This window comes from Ahaetulla prasina, chromosome 8, assembly GCF_028640845.1.
Source record: "Ahaetulla prasina isolate Xishuangbanna chromosome 8, ASM2864084v1, whole genome shotgun sequence".
NCBI classification, from domain to species: domain Eukaryota; kingdom Metazoa; phylum Chordata; class Lepidosauria; order Squamata; family Colubridae; genus Ahaetulla; species Ahaetulla prasina.
In genome coordinates, this window is record NC_080546.1 from 24,246,789 (window position 1) to 24,266,648 (window position 19,860).

Here is a 19,860-nt window from a genome sequence, read left to right on the forward strand (position 1 = left end):
GTAACATAGATGTCTGTATGGGTAAGACTATCAACCATGCTATCAAGCAAAACCAAGCATTTAACAGTGAGTGCCGTACCATGTGCACTAAACCAACAGGTGGCAAGAAAGTAGGGGCAGTCAACACAGGTTATGTAGACAGTAAACACAAGATCAATCCAAATGGACTCAAATGTCTATACACCAATGCACAGAGTATGAGGAATAAACAGGGTGAATTAGAAATCCAAGTAAATGAGGGTAGTATGATATTGTTGCCATTACGGAAACTTGGTGGGATGAAACTGACAAATGGAACATACAGCTAGAGGGATATAAATTATTTAAAAGAAATAGACCAAACAAAAGAGGAGGTGGAGTTGCACTATATATAAGAAATAACTACATCTCTACAGAAATAGAGCACAACAATGATGAAAATCATCTTGAATGTATTTGGGTCAATATAAAAGGGGTGAAAAACGATATTGCCATAGGTCTATACTATAGGCCACCCAACCAAACACAGGAAGTAGATGAACTTTTTGCTAGTCAGCTAACTAAGGTATGTAGGAAGCACAACACAGTAGTAATGGGGGATTTTAACTACCCTGACATCAACTGGGAAACAAACTCTGCACCAAGTGGAAGATCCAACAGGTTCCTAACAAACCTAGCAGACAACTTTGTTTCCCAAAAAATAGAGAAGGCGACAAGGGAATCAGCCATATTAGACTTAATTCTCACTAACAGAGATGAAATGATAGAAGGTGTTGAAGCTACAGGAACCTTGGGGGCAAGTGACCACGCATATTGGAATTCGACATTAAGCAAATACAAGTAGTAGAACAAAGTCAAACTAGAGTCTTGGACTTTAAGAGAGCTAATTTCAATAAACTTAGAGAGAGCTTGAGAAGAATTCAATGGATGAGAATCCTCAGGGGGAAAACAACTCAAGAAGCTTGGGAAATTTTGAAAAGTGAGATTATAAAAGCACAGTCTAACACAATACCAATGAAGAAGAAAAATAGTAGATCTCAAAAGAAACCAGCATGGATGCATAAAGAACTATCTGACAAATTGAAAGACAAAAAGGACAAATATAAAAAGTGGAAAGAGGGGCAAATAACTAAGGCAGAATATCAGCAACAGCCCGAGCCTGTAAAGATGAAGTGAGGAAAGCTAAGGCTCACAATGAACAAAGGCTAGCGACAAAAGTAAAAATAACAAAAAGCTTCTTCCAACATGTTAAAAACAAGTACTAGTTAGGATTAGGAGATAAATCAAATGCTCATTTGTTTTAAAAGAAATGCTAGAATTAGTGTGATTAAAAACGTTAGGATCCCATGTTTTATATTCAGATCCACTGCTTTTTAAATTCAAATGAATTTAAATTCAAATAAATAAATGAAAATGTATTTATTTTCAAATAAATTCTGTCATTCCTGGAACTAAGAGGCCTGATCCTGATTTAAAGTCTTATATTTAGGACCTTCTATTTGTTGATCCCAAGGAATATACCTCCTTTGAATCAAACTTGATTGCTAATGATTTCATAAAACATCTATGTTTTCTTGACAATAGCACATTGCATTTGTCTTGGTCCAGTATATTTCCCCTGGTTTATAATGCCAGCTGTGGCATTCCTCATGGCATTATAAACCAGATTACTTTCTAAATTTATTACAGTTACACTCCTTTCACGTTGTGTTAGTCCTTGTATTACTTCAGGCTCAGTAAGTACATGTGGTCCTTGACTTAAAACCACTTATTTAGTGACCGTTTGAAATGACAACGACACTGAAAAATGTGATTTATGGTCGTTTTTCATACTTAATGGCCATTGCAGCATCCCCGTGGTCGCAAAATCAAAATTTGGACACTTGACAACTGGTTTATATTTATGAAGGTTGCAGTGTCCTGGGGTCATGTGATCACCTTTTACGACTTTCTAACAAGCAAAGTCAATAAGGGCCTCTGGTGGCTCAGACTGGTAAGACAGTCTGTTATTAACAGCAGCTGCTTGCAATTACTGCAGGTTCAAGTCCCACCAGGCCCAAGGTTGACACAGCCTTCCATCCTTTATAAGGTAGGTAAAATGAGGACCCAGATTGTTGGGGGCAATAAGTTGACTTTGTATATAATATACAAATGGATGAAGACTATTTCTTGACATAGTGTCAGCCGCCCTGAGTCTTCGGAGAAGGGCGGGATATAAATGCAAAAAAAAAAAAGGAAGTCAGCTTCTCTTAACTTTACAACTGCAGTAATTCACCTAACAACTGTGGCAAGAAAGGTCGTAAAGTGGAGCAAAATTCACTTGACAACTGTCTCATTTAGCAATACAAATTTTGGGCTCAATTGTGGCCATAAGTTAAGGACCACCTGGTGGCCAAGGAATTGTGGCTGACCAGGTTCAGGAAAGAAGCCTTCTCTGCCATAGCTCCACCCTTTGGAAGGTCTTGTCCCCCTCCTTCCCCAGTGAAATCTGCTCCCACCCTCCTGACCTTCTATAAAGGCCTGAAGACCTGACTCTGCCAGTTGGCCTGGGGCCTCAAAGGAGAAATTTCACACTTGTGGTGGTTAATGGCAGTAGTGGGTTTCACCTTTGCTACTGGTTCAGAACTGTGAGTGTGTGTGCGGCGCTTCGTGTGCAGAACCTTCTACGCATGTGCAGAGCATCCGTGATGACGTCCGGGCGGATGGGTGGAGCCTTCCGCCGCTGCTACCATTTCACCCGAACTGGGGCAAACCAGTAGAAACCCACCACTGGTTAATGGCCAGTAGCAGATTCCACCTCCCCCTGTGTATCCTGTTCCCTCCCCTCCACCTTTTAATCACAATTTGTATTTTTAGTGTGTGTGTATATGTGTGTGTGTAGTTTTACTGCTTTTAGTGTTATAAGCCACTAGAATCACCTCATGGCAGGATGGGTGGTAAACAAATATAAGAAATAAATAAAAATAAACATAGACCGGAGTTAAAAACTAGATTGCAAAGCAATAACTATCATCATATAGAAATCAAACAAAAGGAATGCACAGTCAATGCAAATGAATCTTATTTGGTGCAAAGCTTAAAAGGAAAGCTAAGGCTCACAATGAACAAAGGCTAGCGACAAAAGTAAAAAATAACAAAAAGCTTCTTCCAACATGTTAAAAACAAGAAAAAAGTCAAGGAAACAATTGGCCCATTGCTGGGAGAAAGTGGCAAGAAGATGACAAGCAACAGGAGAAAGCAGATCTACTTAACTCATATTTTGCATCTGTCTTTACACAAAAGGAAAAAACAATCCAACCTATCAAAAACAGCACCACAAAAAACAGATTAGAAACACAAGTTAAAATAGGGGGAAAATGGTAAGTGAACACCTGTTTACCCTAGACGAGTTCAAATCACCAGGACCGGATGGATTACACCCCAAGGTTCTGAAGGAACTGGCAGACGTGATCTCAGAACCACTGAACTATATCTTTCAAAGATCCTGGAGCACAGGGGAGCTGCCAGAGGACTGGAAAAGAGCTGATGTAGTTCCCATCTTCAAAAAAGGAAAAAAACAGATCCAGTAAACTACAGACCTATCAGTCTGACCTCAATACCGGGAAGATTCTGGAAAAGATAATCAAGCAACGAATCACCGAACACCTAGAAGCAAACAAAGTAATAACCAAAAGCCAAGATATTATGACTCATTGTAATGCTCATTGTTTTGTAGACATTTTTCAGCTTAGCTTGTTAGAATTGTTTAATCCAAATATTTTATTTCTTCTTGCAGAACACAGTGTGCTTAATAGAATAAGGGAATTGGGAAATGAAAAAATGAAAAGAGATTATAAATATTGAAGCACTATTTCTACATTTGAAAATATTCATCTGAAAGAAAAAAGCCAATTAGAAGCCAATTAAATAAAACCACCACAAGGTAGGTTTATATTCTTTCAAAAATACATATTCTGAAATGAACACTTCCTCAAAATCCCCAATTTTCATATTGGGGCTGTGTTGAAACATTAAGGTAATAGGAAGACTGATAGATAATAGTTTACATTTAGTTTACATTTTAGTCTCACAAATTCATGTCAATTCAGTTCATAATGCAATCGCATAAAGCAAATTTCTTAATTGACTGTTCTATATTTCAGCAAAAACACCATTGTTCTAATACAATCCTGGTAGATTGGAAGACAATTTTTTGCACTTTTTAAAAGTTGCCATATTAAACTATACTAAACATAGAAAAATGTGGGTTAGACAGCACCACCACCAGATGGATTCAGAACTGGCTGACCAACCGCACTCAACGTGTAGTCCTCAACGGAACTACATCCACATGGAGGGAAGTATGCAGTGGAGTACCCCAAGGCTCTGTTTTAGGCCCAGTACTCTTCAACATCTTCATCAATGACTTGGACGAGGGATAGATGGGAACTCATCAAATTTGCAGATGACACCAAGCTGGCAGGAATAGCCAACACTCCAGAAGATAGGCTCAAGTTACAGAAAGATCTTGACAGACTTGAACATTGGGCGCTATCTAACAAAATGAAATTCAACAGTGAAAAAAGTAAGGTTCTACATTTAGGCCAAAACCAAAATGCACCAGTACCGTATATGTGGTACCTTGCTCAATAGTAGTACCTGTGAGAGGGATCTTGGAGTCCTAGTGGATAATCATCTAGATATGAGCCAGCAGTGTGCAGCAGCTGTTAAAAAAGCCAACACAGTTCTGGGCTGCATTAAACAGAGGGATAGAATCAAGATCACGTGAAATGTTAGTGCCACTTTATAATGCCTTGGTAAGCCCACACTTGGAATATTGCATCCAGTTTTGGTCGCCACGATGTAAAAAAGATGTTGAGACTCTAGAAAGAGTGCAGAGAAGAGCAACAAAGATGATTAGGGGACTGGAGGATAAAACATATGAAGAACGGTTGCAGGAACTGGGTATGTCTAGTTTAACAAAAGAAGGACTAGGGGAGACATGATAGCAGTGTTCCAATATCTCAGGGGCTGCCACAAAGAAGAGGGAGTCGGGCTGTTCTCCAAAGCACCTGAGGGTAGAACAAGAAGCAATGGGTGAAACTGATCAAGGAAAGAAGCCTTCTCTGCCATAGCTCCACCCTTTGGAAGGTCTTGTCCCCCTCCTTCCCCAGTGAAATCTGCTCCCACCCTCCTGACCTTCTATAAAGGCCTGAAGACCTGACTCTGCCAGTTGGCCTGGGGCCTCAAAGGAGAAATTTCACACTTGTGGTGGTTAATGGCAGTAGTGGGTTTCACCTTTGCTACTGGTTCAGAACTGTGAGTGTGTGTGCGGCGCTTCATGTGCAGAACCTTCTACGCATGCGCAAAGCATCCGTGATGACGTCCGGGCGGGTGGGTGGAGCCTTCCGCCGCTGCTACCATTTCACCCGAACTGGGGCAAACCAGTAGAAACCCACCATGGTTAATGGCCAGTAGCAGATTCCACCTCCCCCTGCGTATCCTGTTCCCTCCCCTCCACCTTTTAATCATAATTTGTATTTTTAGTGTGTGTGTATATGTGTGTGTGTAGTTTTACTGCTTTTAATGTTATAAGCCACTAGAATCACCTCATGGCAGGATGGGTGGTAAACAAATGTAAGAAATAAATAAAAATAAACATAGACCGGAGTTAAAAACTAGATTGCAAAGCAATAACTATCATCACATAGAAATCAAACAAAAGGAATGCACAGTCAATGCAAATGAATCTTATTTGGTGCAAAGCTTAAAAGGAAAGCTAATCATCTGTCCACTTTAGGGCAAAACATTTATGAAGCTCTTTTGTCTCATAAAACAGATTTATATAATAATTCTGGATACTATATTAATTTTTCAGAACACAGAATAGCAGAACAGGGTGTTCTACTAAGAAGACAGTGAGAACATGCCAAGTGTAGTCTGGGCCAGATTTTAGTGTCCTTGTGTAACTCATCCCTTTTTGGGCCCCAATTTTTCTCATACCCGGTTTCACACAAGTTACTCCTTCTCCAACACTCTCCACAACTCCAGCGGCTTCATGGCCCAGCACTATTGGCAAAGGCATCGCAAAAGCGCCACTGATCACGTGTTCATCAGAGCGGCAGATCCCTGTGGCCAAAATCTACAAAACAAAACAAAAAGCCATGACTTCAAGTTTCTAGATCAGGGGTGTCAAACTGGATTTCTCCAAGAGCTGGATCTGCATTGTACTTCTCCTCTGCAGGCTGGCCAGTGGGGTTGAGGAAGATGGGATGGATGCCTCCTAAAACACCCTGCTGGCCAAAACGTAAAGCCCTTCTGCCCTGTTTTTGGCCTGGACAACCCCCGTTAATAGTCTGCCAGCCAAAGTGTGGAGGGGGGGTTGCGCAAGACCCCCCTGTGCCCCATTTTGGCTACCAGAGGCATCACGAGCTGGTCCTTTGCTATTTTCAGGCCGCCGCCCCTGTTCTAGATAGTGGGGAAATAACCTTGGTTGCATTGTTAGCTTGCATCTCATACCACATACCGAAAAGCCAAGATATTATGACTCATTGTAATGCTCATTGTTTTGTAGACATTTTTCAGCTTAGCTTGTTAGAATTGTTTAATCCAAATATTTTATTTCTTCTTGCAGAACACAGTGTGCTTAATAGAATAAGGGAATTGGGAAATGAAAAAATGAAAAGAGATTATAAATATTGAAATGAAACCCTGGTAATGACCAATAAAACTTTGCTTGGCACTATTTCTACATTTGAAAATATTCATCTGAAAGAAAAAAGCCAATTAGAAGCCAATTAAATAAAACCACCACAAGGTAGGTTTATATTCTTTCAAAAATACATATTCTGAAATGAACACTTCCTCAAAATCCCCAATTTTCATATTGGGGCTGTGTTGAAACATTAAGGTAATAGGAAGACTGATAGATAACAGTTTACATTTAGTTTACATTTTAGTCTCACAAATTCATGTCAATTCAGTTCATAATGCAATCGCATAAAACAAATTTCTTAATTGACTGTTCTATATTTCAGCAAAACCACCATTGTTCTAATATAATCCCGGTAGATTGGAAGACAACTTTTTGCACTTTTTAAAAGTTGCCATATTAAACTATACTAAACATAGAAAAATGTCAAAAATGGAATGACTGCAAATACTAAAAAACAAAACAGAATTCAAGAACTTGTTTATCTTGATTGAACTCATGGTTGATCTAAGCTGACCATCACAAGCTCAGTTAGAAAATGATGTCTGGTACTGTTCATTGGTGGCATCCTTATTTTTCCTATTGGTAATAATATCATTTGGATGTATATTAAATGGAGGAGGAGGTGGAGGTGGAGGAGACTGTGAGGCTAAAAAATGGAATTAACATCCATAGTGATATTCTTTTGATTTACCTTAATGCGGACTTCATGTGCTTTTGGAGGTGCTACTTCAATCTCCTCAATGCTCAGAGGTTTCTTCCGCTCCCAAGCAATAGCTGCTTTGCATTTTATGACCTGTAAAAAAATATACCCAGAGGCATTAGAGGAATGGCACTGTAACATTTGACCAAACTTTTGGATTTCCTTCATTGCATTAATCACTGATATTAGAATCACAGTGTCTGCCCCTTATAATTTCTAGCCAAAATGGCCATTGAGATAAATTAACACCAAACTTTGCCTGTTGTCATCCAATTTCTTAGACTAGAAGCCTGCTTCTAAATTTAACTTATATTTATCCATTCTCGATTTTATGCAGTCTTTTTGGCTTGGTATTAATACTGTCTTTTTAAAAAAATATTTATAACATAACATGATATAACTAACACAAAACACATAACATATATTCCTTTATTACAACTGTTTCGTAGCGGTAGTCTTCTAATATTTACATTTTCTCCCATTTCCCCTTATAATATTTATATCCTTCTTGTCCCATTATCTTTTATTACTCTATAATTTCTATCACTCATAATATTGATTTTATATATTTAATACATTACCTTACAAACACTTTATGCTTATGATTTCTCCCCTTTCGTTAATGTTCACTATTTCTAATCTCCAGCCAGTTGCACCATTTATTCAACTAAAATGACTATGGATTTCATTTTCATTTGAGCATTTATAATTGTTGAAACATGCTGCTTTGAAAGACATGTTTGTGTCTGTGTTTTGTGTGTGCGTATTTGCGTCTATCTTCAAGTCAGCCTTGATTCCTGGTTAAGCCCCACAGTTTTCTTGGCAAGGTTTTTCAGAAATGGTTTGCCATTGCCTTCTTCCTAGGACTGAGAATGACTGTCTGGCCCACAGTCACCTAGATGGTTTTGTGCCTAAGGTGGAACAAGCACTCGTGGTCTCCTCATTTCTAGCTTGATGCCTTAACTACTACACATAAATGGCTCTCAAAAGACCCTATGATATCATTTTAATATGTCACTTCTTAGTTTATGCATTTAGCAAGTCTCGACATACAATCATTTCTTCCTACGTACTGATGGAAAAATACTGCAAAAAATATTTTGCAGCTGTAAAATGTAACCAGTAGCTCTACAAACACAAATTATGGGAAGCAAAAGCTAGCATTCCAAGGTGAATTCCTTTTACCACAAATCCGTTAGGAAAAGTTTACCACTGCAGTAAAATCATTGCAAATGTTAGCTGGATCACTGCCTATTACTTCTGAACTTTTACCCTGAAAGGGTTTGCTTTTATTAGAACAAAATCAAAATGTTAAATACTATATTCTTCGGCAAATAAACTTTTTATTGTAGGACTGCATTTAATTCAAATTTCACAATTCAGCAAGCTTTTTCTATCTCTTGCAATATGCAAAACATGTATTTTTTGCCTAATGATCACATTTTACATTAAGTTAGCTCTTTTCCAGAATTGCATTTCAATCTATTATTTGGGTTTTAATACAAAGGTTATAACTAGGTGCATGTGGATACTTTACATGTATTTTATAAACCACATATATAATTGCAATTGAAGAGACTACAAAAGCTAATAAAATACAGTACAATAAATAAAATTGTGTCTTTCACTCTAATGAAAAACTTGTACGGTGACGGAATCAACACAAACTTGTCCACTTACTTTGCCTGCGGTACTCATGATGCTTTTTCCCCCAAGATTTGTAGTTGCGGTTGGTTCTCTGCCTTCTGGCTGTAAAAGATCAAGAATGTGCAGAGTCTCTAAACTGATCAGGGAGTGTTGGAGAGCTTGCCTTTCACTTATATTGTAAGCTTCGGCTGCATAGAGGGTGTAGCTTTCCAATCAAGCTCACTAATTTCCAAGGTCCACCCCTGAGCTAAAAAAGGAAATACACTTCAATGTTCCTTCTCTTGGTTCTTTGCCAACTCAGAAGCTGAGTTGCCTGAAAATATTAGACAGCCTTGTAAATACCGAAATTTACAAATAATTGAAATTGCTATTGTCACCTCTTGATTTTGTTATTATTTATTTATTTATTTATTTATTTATTGCATTTGTATACCGCCCTTCTCTCAAAGGACTCAGGGCGGTTAACAGCCAATTTAAAAGATACAATAAATACGCATTAAAAACAGACTAAAAATTTATATAAATAGTGGCCAAAAATATTAAAAAACTAAATAATACAAAAAATTAAAACCCTATTTAAAATTACTTAATCAGGCTGGCCCAGCTCGATGGAATAAAAGAGTCTTCAGCTCACGGCGGAAGATCCGAAGGTCGGAAGGTCGGGGAGTTGGCGAAGCCCCGGAGGCAGCTCGTTCCAGAGGGCAGGAGCCCCCACAGAGAAGGCCCTACCCCTGGGGGTCGCCAGTCAACATTGTTTCACCGACGGCACCCCAATGAGGCCCTCCCTGTGGGAGCGCACAGGTCGGTGGGAGGCTTCTTTGTGGCAATAGGCAGTCCCGTAAATAGCCCGGTTGTTGGATTCATATCTGCCGTTCTTTCAGGTGCTCTGGCTAACTCTTACAATTTATCACACAGATACACAGACACATCTTCTCAGGGCTGAAAAAAGAGAACAAAAGTGAGACTTATATACAAAGTCAACCAGGAACAACTCTAGATGATGATGGACTTTTATCCAGAGGTGGGCTGCTGGGGGTTCGCAGGAATTCAGGAGAACCTCTAGCTAAGATTCTGTGCAGTTTGGAAAACCCCCAAATCCCACTCCTGGCTGGCCTCGCCCCTCCCAGGAGTCCCCATGTGGCCCATTTTGGATGCAGGTAAGTGCAGAGTCGAGGAACGCGGTGGCTCAGGGGCTAGGACGTTGAGCTTGTCGATCGAAAGGTTGGCAGCTCAGAGGTTCGAATCCCTAGAGCTGCCGTGTAACGGGGTGAGCTCCCGTTCCTTGACCCAGCTTCTGCTAACCTAGCAGTTTCGAAAGCATGTAAAAATGCAAGTAGAAAAAATAGGGACCACCTTTGGTGGGAAGGTAACAGCGTTCCGTGCGCCTTTGGCGTTGAGTCATGCCGGCCACATGACCACGGAGATGTCTTCAGATAGCGCTGGCTCTTCGGCTTTGAAACGGAGATGAGCACCGCCCCCTAGAGTCGGCAACAACTAGCACATATGTGCGAGGGGAACCTTTACCTTTTAAAACATACTTATTTAATTGTGCAGGACTGAGCTAGATTTTAAATTTATGGGTTTTAATTGGGTTTTATTTGTATGTTTTAATTAACGGGCTTTTTGAATAAGTTTTTTAATGGTTTTTATACTGTATTTATGTGTTTTTAAGTGCCTGTAAACCGCCCTGAGTCCTTCGGGAGATAGGGCGGTATATAAATATGATTAAATAAATAAATAAATAATAAATAAGTGCAGGGCACGCGGAAGGTGAAAAACAGGCCTATCGGAAGTTCAGGAAGGCCAGAAACGAGCCCATTTCATGCCCACCCAGCAACCGGGCAGAGAACCCCTTGCTAAAGTTTTTGAAGCTCACCCCTGCTTTTACCTTCCCTGGTAGAGCAGACAGAAATCAAGATCAGATGGGCTAATACTTCTTATTATAAGGCCACCTGAACAGAATCTTGCAAGTCTAAAAGTAGAACTCTTTTGCTGTCCTCTTTACCTGAGAAATTAGAGCGAGTCCAAGGGTCAAATGTTACTGGTTCGGGCCAGTTCGCCTGAACCGGTAGTAAAAAATGTAAAAAAAAAAAAGTTCCAATGATTAGCTGTACTGCGCAATTGTTGGAATCTTTTTTTTTTTTACTTTTTAAAGCATTTTTTACTACCTATTCGCCAGAACCGGTAGTAAAAAATGCTTTTAAAAGGTTAAAAAAAGGCTCCAACGATCAAAGCTGTGCTGCATGATCATCGGAACCTTTTAAAAAACATTTTAGGCATTTTTTTTTACTACCAGCTTGGGCAAATAGATAGTAAAAATGCTTTTAAAAAGTAAAAGAAAAAGGCTTTGACGATCACAGCTGTGCCGCACAATTTTATGGATAGGATAGATAGCCTATAAGTTACAGGAATTTATTCCTCTTCTCTCAAATTGTGATAGTTATGCGATAGCTAGCTAGATGATAGATAGATAGATAGATAGATAGATAGATAGATAGATAGATAGATAGATAGATAGATAGATAGATAGACAGACAGAGCGATATGCAAATGAGAGAATGTATGTATGTTTGTATATATGTATGTATGAACGAGTGAATGAGTGAGGGAATGAATTAATGAATGAATCTGAAACATCAAACTGTTTATGCCAAAAAAGAAGCATGAAATAAAGCAACTTTTGCTGACCTAAACCATTTCAGTGAGTTAGAATAGAATAGAATAGAATAGAATAGAATAGAATAGAATAGAATAGAATAGAATAGAATAGAATAGAATAACAGAGCTGGAAGTGACCTTAGACATCTTCTAGTCCAACTAACTGCCTAGGCAGGAAACTCTACACCATTTCAGACAAATGGTGATCTAACATCTTCTTTAAAACTTCCAGTGTTGGAGCATTCACAACTTTTGGAGGCAAGTTGTTCCACTGATTAATTGTTCTAATTGTCAGGAAATTTCTCCTTAGTTCTAGGTTGCTTCTCTCCTTGATTAGTTTCCACCCATTGCTTCTTGTCGTGTCCTCAGGTGCTTTGGAGAATAGCTTGACTCCCTCTTCTTTGTGGAAGCCCATGAGATGTTGGAACACTGCTATCATGTCTCCCCTAATCCTTCTTTTCATTAAGCTGGACATACCCAATTCCAGGAACAGTTCTTTATATGTCTTAGTTGAGAGTGTAAATCCCAGAAATCTCAATTAACACAGCTGAACAACTTTATAAAACATAACGAACATTTGCATCCATTGTGGGAAGGAGATCAAATTTAAAATGTCTCATTTAAAAAAAAAAGTTATTTTGATTTACCTGATTTTGAGTACACTCCACCTGTTAGACCCTGAGGACTCTTCGGTTGGTTATATCTTACATATTTCTCCCCATGCTAATGGAATAAGAATGTGCCAAAAGGAAAGGAAGAGGTGGGTGACGAAACTGGAAGATGAGAGGAATGTTCAAACCCGTGGCTAGAGATAAACCATCAAAACTGCTTTCTAGGGTTCCTGTAGTTCAGTAAACAAAAGAGACCAGACAAAGAAAGAAGGTGAAAAGTTATAATATTATCCTGAAAGGGCATCAACATTGCAAACTGTAATTAAGTCCGGGTGTATTAGAGATATTTATTTGAATTTTGCAAGGTCATCCTTTCATGCAGATATAATAGGTTAACAGTTAATATCTATAGGAAAAGAGCCATGAAAAATATATTGTATTCTGCCTCTCTTAAGAATAAGGTGGGTTCTTATAGATGTTTCCTATATAGGAGAGATGCCTATGATTTGTTAACCTGCACATACAGAGCATTTTGACAATTGCTATCATTTAAAAAGAAGCGCTTTACATTTTCATCATAATGGGCAAGTCTATAATCAAGTGACCTGAAAAGACAGCAGCTTTTTGACCTTCAGACCAGGTGATCAGATGATGCTTTCAGACAGGTGACTATTCTCTTGTGAGGAAGGATACATCAAAAGGTGCCTAATGACCTGTCTCTTCCGACGTTTTCTTCTTTCATTGCCAAACTCACTTGGATCTAGCGAGGGTAAGGTGAGAGTTTTTAAAATAGGTTTTTTTGGGACATCATGCCATCTATTGTTTGACAAGCATTTGAAATTAGAACTTCAGCTTAATAGAGAGAGGGTAGTAATAGCTCTTCCTGAAAAGGATGAGATCTCAAGTCTTAGCTTTGCCCTCTTTTTTTTTTATTTTGTCACAACAGTATACACAAGCATCAACGTAAAACAAAAACACATCATATACAGGGCCTCTGTGGCTCAGACTGGTAAGACAGTCTGTTATTAACAGCAGCTGCCTGCAATTACTGCAGGTTCAAGCCCCACCAGGCCCAAGGTTGACTCAGCCTTCCATCCTTTATAAGGTAGGTAAAATGAGGACCCAGATTGTTGGGGGCAATAAGTTGACTTTGTATATAATATACAAATGGATGAAGACTATTGCTTGACATAGTGTAAGCCGCCCTGAGTCTTCGGAGAAGGGCGGGATATAAATGCAAAAAAACAAACAAAACAAACAAAACATAAGCATATATATAAGCAAAAGTATGCAATAACTATATTAATTTGATATTTTTATTTTATTTATTTATTTATCAAACTTCTATACCGCCCTTCTCCCGAAGGACTCAGGGCGGTGTACAGCCTTCATTTAAAACAATTAATATACATATTAAAATAACCATTAAAAAGCTTATTCAATAAAAGGCCAAATTAAAACCGTCGGTTGACCATAAAAATACCCAATAAAATTACCATTAAAAGTTTAAAATTTAAATTTAGAATTTAAAAAGTCAGGCCAGTCCTGCTTGTATAAATAAATAAGTTTTCAGTTCCCGGCGGAAGGTCCAAAGGTCAGGCAATTGGCGTAAACCGGGGAAGTTCTGCTCCAGAGAGTAGGTGCTCCCACAGAGAAGGACCTTCCCTGGGGCCGCCAGCCGACACTGCTTGGCGGACGGCACCCTGAGAAGACCCTCTCTGTGAGAGCGCACGGGTCGGTGGGAGGCATGTGGAACAGCAGGCGGTCCCGTAAGTACCGGGCCCTAAGCCATGGAGCGCTTTGAAGGTGGTAACCAAAACCTTGAAGCGCACCTGGAAGACCACAGGTAGCCAGTGCAGACTGCGCAGGAGTGGTGTTACCCGGGAGCAACGCGGTGCTCCCTCAATCACCCGCGCAGCTGCATTCTGGACTAACTGCAGTCTCCGGGTACACTTCAAAGGTAGCCCCATGTAGAGAGCATTGCAATAATCCAGTCGAGAAGTGACGAGAGCATGAGTGACCGTGCATAAGGCATCCCGGTCAAGAAAGGGGCGCAACTGGCGGACCAGGCGGACCTGGTAAAAAGCTCTCCTGGAGACGGCCATCAAGTGATCTTCAAACGACAGCCGTTCATCCAGGAGAACGCCCAAGTTGCGCACCCTTTCCGTTGGGGCCAGTGACTCGCCCCCAACAGTCAGCCGCGGTTGCAGCTGACTGTACCGGGATGCCGGCATCCACAGCCACTCCGTCTTGGATGGATTGAGTCTGAGTCTGTTTCTCCCCATCCAGACCCGTACGGCCTCCAAACAACGGGACAGCACTTCGACAGCTTCGCTGGGGTGGCCTGGGGTGGAAAAGTACAGCTGAGCATCATCAGCGTACAGATGATAACTCACCCCAAAGCCACTGATGACCTCGCCCAACGGCTTCATGTAGATGTTGAACAGGAGGCGAGAGAATCGACCCCGCGGCACCCCACAAGTGAGGCGCCCGCGCCGATCTCTGCCCCCTGTCAACACCGTCTGCGACGGTCGGAGAGGTAGGAGGAGAACCACCGATAAACGGTGCCTCCCACTCCCAACCCTCCAACCGGCGCAGCAGGATACCATGGTCGATGGTATCAAAAGCCGATGAGAGATCCAACAGGACCAGGGCAGAGGAACAACCCCTATCCCTGGCCCTCCAGAGGTCATCCACCAACGCGACCAAAGCTGTCTCCGTGCTATGCCGGGCCGGAAGCCGGACTGGAACGGGTCTAGATAGACAGCTTCCTCCAGGTACTGAGGAACTGCCGTGCCACCACACTCTCTACAACCTTCGCCACAAAGCGAAGGTTGGAGACTGGACGATAATTACCCAAAATAGCTGGGTCCAGGGAAGGCTTCTTGAGGAGGGGTCTCACCACCGCCTCTTTCAAGGCAGCGGGAAAGACCCCCTCCATCAAAGAAGCATTTATAATACCCCGGAGCCAGCCTCGTGTCACATCCTGAGTGGCCAGCACCAGCCAGGAGGGGCACGGGTCCAGTAAACATGTAGTGGCATGCAGCCTCCCAGCAACCTGTCCATGTCCTCGGAGCCACAGAATCAAACTCATCCCAAACCACATCAACAAGACGAGCCTCAGTCATCTCATCTGGATCATCGCAATCTTGGTCCAAGCTATCCCGAAGCTGAGCGATTTTATCGTATAGATAACCACTAAACTCCTCGGCACGTCCCTGTACGGGGTCATCCCGTCCCCCCTGGTGAAGAAGGGAACGGGTCACCCGAAACAGGGTGGCCGGGCGGTTATCTGCCGACGCAATGAGGGAGGAGGCGTAAAAACGCCTCGCCACCCTCAGTGCCACTAGGTAGGTCTTTGAAAAAGGCCTAACTAGTGTCGATCAACCGGGCGGCTGGACCTCCAGGTGCTCTCTAGGCGTCTTCTCCGGCGTTTCATCTCTCTCAGCTCCTCAGAGAACCAAGGAGCTAATCGAGATCTGCGCCGGGTCAGAGGCCGCAAAGGCACGACACGGTCCAAAGCCCCAGCCGCGGCCTAAGGAAACAATAGGACAGGAACGGTAGACACTTTTGTGCTCTTATGCACGCCCCTTATAGTCCTCTTAGGAATGGGGTGAGGTCAATAGTAGACAGTTTTTGGTTGAAGTTTTTGGGATTTTGAGAAGAGACCACAGAGTCAGGTAGTGCGTTCCAAGCGTTAACAACTCTGTTACAGAAGTCATATTTTCTGCAATCAAAATTGAAGTGGTTAACATTAAGTTTGAATCTATTGTTTGCTCTATTGTATTATTGCGATTGAAGCTGAAGTAGTCTTTAACAGGAAGGACATTGCAATAGATGATTCTGTGTGTCTTCTTCTGTCCCGGTGCTGTCCCGGTGCTGTCCCGGTGTCCCGGTCTGTCCCGGTGTCTGGAAGCCGTACGGGTCTGGATGGGGAGGAACAGGCTCAAACTTAATCCCTCCAAGACGGAGTGGCTGTGGATGCCGGCACCTCGGCACCTCGGTACAGTCAGCTGCAGATGCGGCTGTCCGTCGGGGGTGAATCATTGGCCCCGATGGAGAAGGTACGCAACTTGAGCGTGCTCCTGGATGGTCGGTTGTCCTTTGAAGACCATTTGGCAACCGTCTCCAGGAGAGCATTTTATCAGGTTCGCCTGATCCGCCAGTTGCATCCCTTCCTGGACCGGGATGCCTTATGCACAGTCACTCATGCTCTCGTTACCTCTCGCCTGGACTACTGCAATGCTCTCTACATGGGGCTCCCCTTGAAGAGCACCCGGAGACTTCAGCTAGTTCAGAATGCGGCTGCGCGGGTTATCGAGGGAGCGGCTCGAGCTCCCACATAACACCTATCCTGCGCAGACTGCACTGGCTACCTGTTGTTTTCCGGGTGCGCTTCAAGGTATTGGTTACCACCTTTAAAGCGCTCCATGGCTTAGGACCGGGCTATCTACGGGACCGCCTACTGCCGGCTTCTATCTCCCATCGTCCGGTACGCTCCCACAGAGAGGGACTCCTCAGGGTGCCGTCAGCCAAACAGTGTCGACTGGCGGCCCCCAGGGGGAGGGCCTTCTCTGTGGGAGCTCTGACCCTGTGGAACGAACTTCCCCTCGGACTTCGACAATTACCTGACCTTAGGACCTTTCACCGCGAACTTAAAACTTATTTATTTCGTATGGCTGGACTAGCCTGATTTTTATTTTTATTGGATGGGTTTTTAAAATTTTGTTATTTTACGGGGGAGTACGTTTTTTAACATTTTTGGGCATTTGAATTAGTTTTTTAAGGGATGTTTTTAATTACTGTGTGTATTTATATTTTATCTGCCTGTTCACCGCCCTGAGTCCTTCGGGAGAAGGGCGGTATACAAATTAAAATATTATTATTATTATTATTATTATTCATGCTTCTTAATACTTATTGCTTCTAGCCTCCAAGATGGTGAAATCTCACCATGAAGCAGACAGGCAGGCAGAAGAATTTTTAGAGACACATGTCTTTCTAATCTTAGTTTTTGTCTGAATATCGGGAGCAAAGCTCTGTGTAAGAATGAAGTACCTATGGTTAGATATACTGTAAATGTTATTGAGTTGAAGGTTTTCCCTAGAAGACTATGCTGGGGTCAAGTCCTACCTGATACACAATCAAGGTAGGACACTCTTTCCACAGGTCAATTTTGTGTCACCTGTTTGATTGTATTTTCCCTATGTGGTTGAGCTGAACGTTAAATTTTGCAGCAAAGAAACCTTTATTCAAGACAAATTCCAGTGGTGAAAACCGGAAACCCATTATATGCCACCTCGCTTCCATAGCCACCATTCCGCACACTATGTGACCTCTTGAGTCATTGATCAAATGAGGTTGAGAGCCAGGCATTACGCGGTTTTCTGAGATGTTCTGGATGATGGGATAGTGCTGTTGGAGTAAATCTGACTAAACACATGCAAGGCCCTATATTGGGAAGGGTAGGAATGGTTAAGTCAACACCTGAAATAAACTGAAATCTGCCCCTAATTTTCTAGTAGAGTACTTACATGAAGTTATGAAATATCAGACAGAATACAGCTAAATAAGCTAATATTAACATGACATTGAGAATAATATGGATGGTGTATCCACTTGTTCAGCAGATGCCTCTTTACTAAATGGTATCAAAGTATAATCAAATAAATGATTAAACATGAAATATCTCCCTCCCTCAGTAAATGGGACTTTGGCAGCCAGACACCCGATATCACTATCTAGATATTGCAGTAGATATTTGCAAAGATCATTGACTTTTTCCATATTTGGACTGGCATTGACTGCTGGCCTACTTTGTGTCTTAAAATGTATTGAGTTCTCTTTTTTTTATGATTCTTGTCGAAACTTTTTTTTTAAAAAAGTTCTTCCTTTAAAAGTTTTCTTTAAAAATAGGAAGAAAGGAAAGAAAAAGCAAGAAATGCACGAACAAATTGTATCATAGAAGAGAAAGGAGAAAGAAAAAAAATAGAAAGAAGTAGCTTCCAATAGTCTTCACATAATTATAAATAGAATTATATTTTAATCTCTCTCTGCAAAATTGCATCATAACACTCTTCTTTCTATAATCTTCTCCTATCTAATTATTAAAGCCATAAATCACAAGTCCTTTTTTCTTTAATAGAAAAAAGTCCATAAGAGGATTCTGGTCACTAATAAATGTAAATAGTGCTTACTTTAACCAAAGAATTTACCAGCATTTTAATTTATCCATCTCAGCAAGATCTGTCTGTTTCACCAACCATTCTTTAACAGTGAGCAACACTGAATCTTTCCATCTGTGTGCATATAAAATGTCTTGAATTATCCAGTCTATTCTATAACAGTTTATTTAATCTGGTGTTTTTAAGGTTACAGTTATGCATCTATTGTGCAATCCTGGAAAAAGACAGCTTCTTTAAAAATGAGCTACATTCACCCTCCTACATGGTACAAAAATACTTTTGGGGAATCAAATCCAAAGCAAAATCCTACTCCTTAATTGTTGGGATTTCAGTTCTTGGAATTTGCAGCCCTCTGCTTGGAATAATCTGGCATTTGCCTAGAATCTCCTGACTACATCTGGAGACCATTTTATTTAATTCATTTTGAATGTGTGAATACTAGAACCAATACAGAAACTATTTTTGAACTAATAGCCAAACACAAAGCGCTCATTTAAAAAAGAACATGTTGTTAAAGAAGACTCTGTAAAAAAAAATGCTTGAATTCAGAAAAAAAAAATGCAGGGCCGTATTGTCCTACCAGTTTTGACTAGCTCAGCCCATGTGTGTCTGAGACCCTGCTTCTAGTTCTCCACTTTTTTGTAGTGATGGGGTTGGAAAACTATAAGTGTTGGGAGCAGAGACATCACCCTGCCAACAAAAGTGCATATAATCAAGGCTATGGTTCTCCCAGTTGCAATGTATGGCTGTGAAAGTTGGACCATAAGAAAGGCTGAGCGCCAAAGAATTGAGGCCTTTGAACTCTGGTGCTGGAGAAGACTCCTGTGAGTCCCTTGGACTGCAAGGCGAACAAACAAGTCAGTCCTAGAGGAGATCAACCCTGACTGCTGATTAGAAAGACAGATCCTGAAGATGAAACTCAAATACTTTGGCCACCAAATGAGAAGGAAGGATTCACTGGAGAAGAGCCTAATGCTGGGAAAGACTGAGGACAAAAGAACAAGGGGACGACAGAGAAGGAGGTGGCTGGATGGAGTCACTGAAGCAGTCGGCTTGAGCTTAAATGGACTCCAGAGGATGGTAGAGGGCAGGAAGGCCTGGAGGAACATTGTCCATGGGGTCGCAATGGGTAGGACATGACTTTGCATCTAACAACAACAACAAAGTGTTGGGAGACCTGCCCTAGTAGACTTTCCAGGTCTACCAACTCCTATGCTTTGGGCTTTAAGTTATCAAACATTGAGCTATTTCAGCAAAACTTTGGGATGAGAATTAATGCCATCAGTTATTGCCTGAATTTATGTGTGGATTATTTAGATCTTTTTATTTGTTGATTTTTACCAAATGCCATGTATTCTTTTATGGATACTCTGTAAACGGCTTGAC

The 19,860-nt window shown here is 41.2% G+C and overlaps 2 protein-coding genes across 2 annotated transcripts in view; one reads left to right on the plus strand and one right to left on the minus strand.

The window, feature by feature from the left end:
* LOC131203428 (alcohol dehydrogenase 1) overlaps nucleotides 1-9,210 on the minus strand; it is a 40,778-nt gene extending 31,568 nt beyond the window's left edge. The window contains exons 1-3 of the mRNA XM_058193621.1: nucleotides 9,054-9,210; nucleotides 7,365-7,466; nucleotides 5,962-6,100 (exon numbers count right to left, since the gene is read on the minus strand). Of these exons, the coding sequence (XP_058049604.1) occupies nucleotides 5,962-6,100; nucleotides 7,365-7,466; nucleotides 9,054-9,071 (259 nt within the window). The 5' untranslated portion in view covers nucleotides 9,072-9,210. The remainder of the gene's footprint in view (nucleotides 1-5,961; nucleotides 6,101-7,364; nucleotides 7,467-9,053) is intronic.
* The window catches only part of C8H4orf17 (chromosome 8 C4orf17 homolog), a 130,722-nt gene that overhangs the window by 84,212 nt on the left and 26,650 nt on the right, over nucleotides 1-19,860 (plus strand). The window lies entirely within an intron of this gene.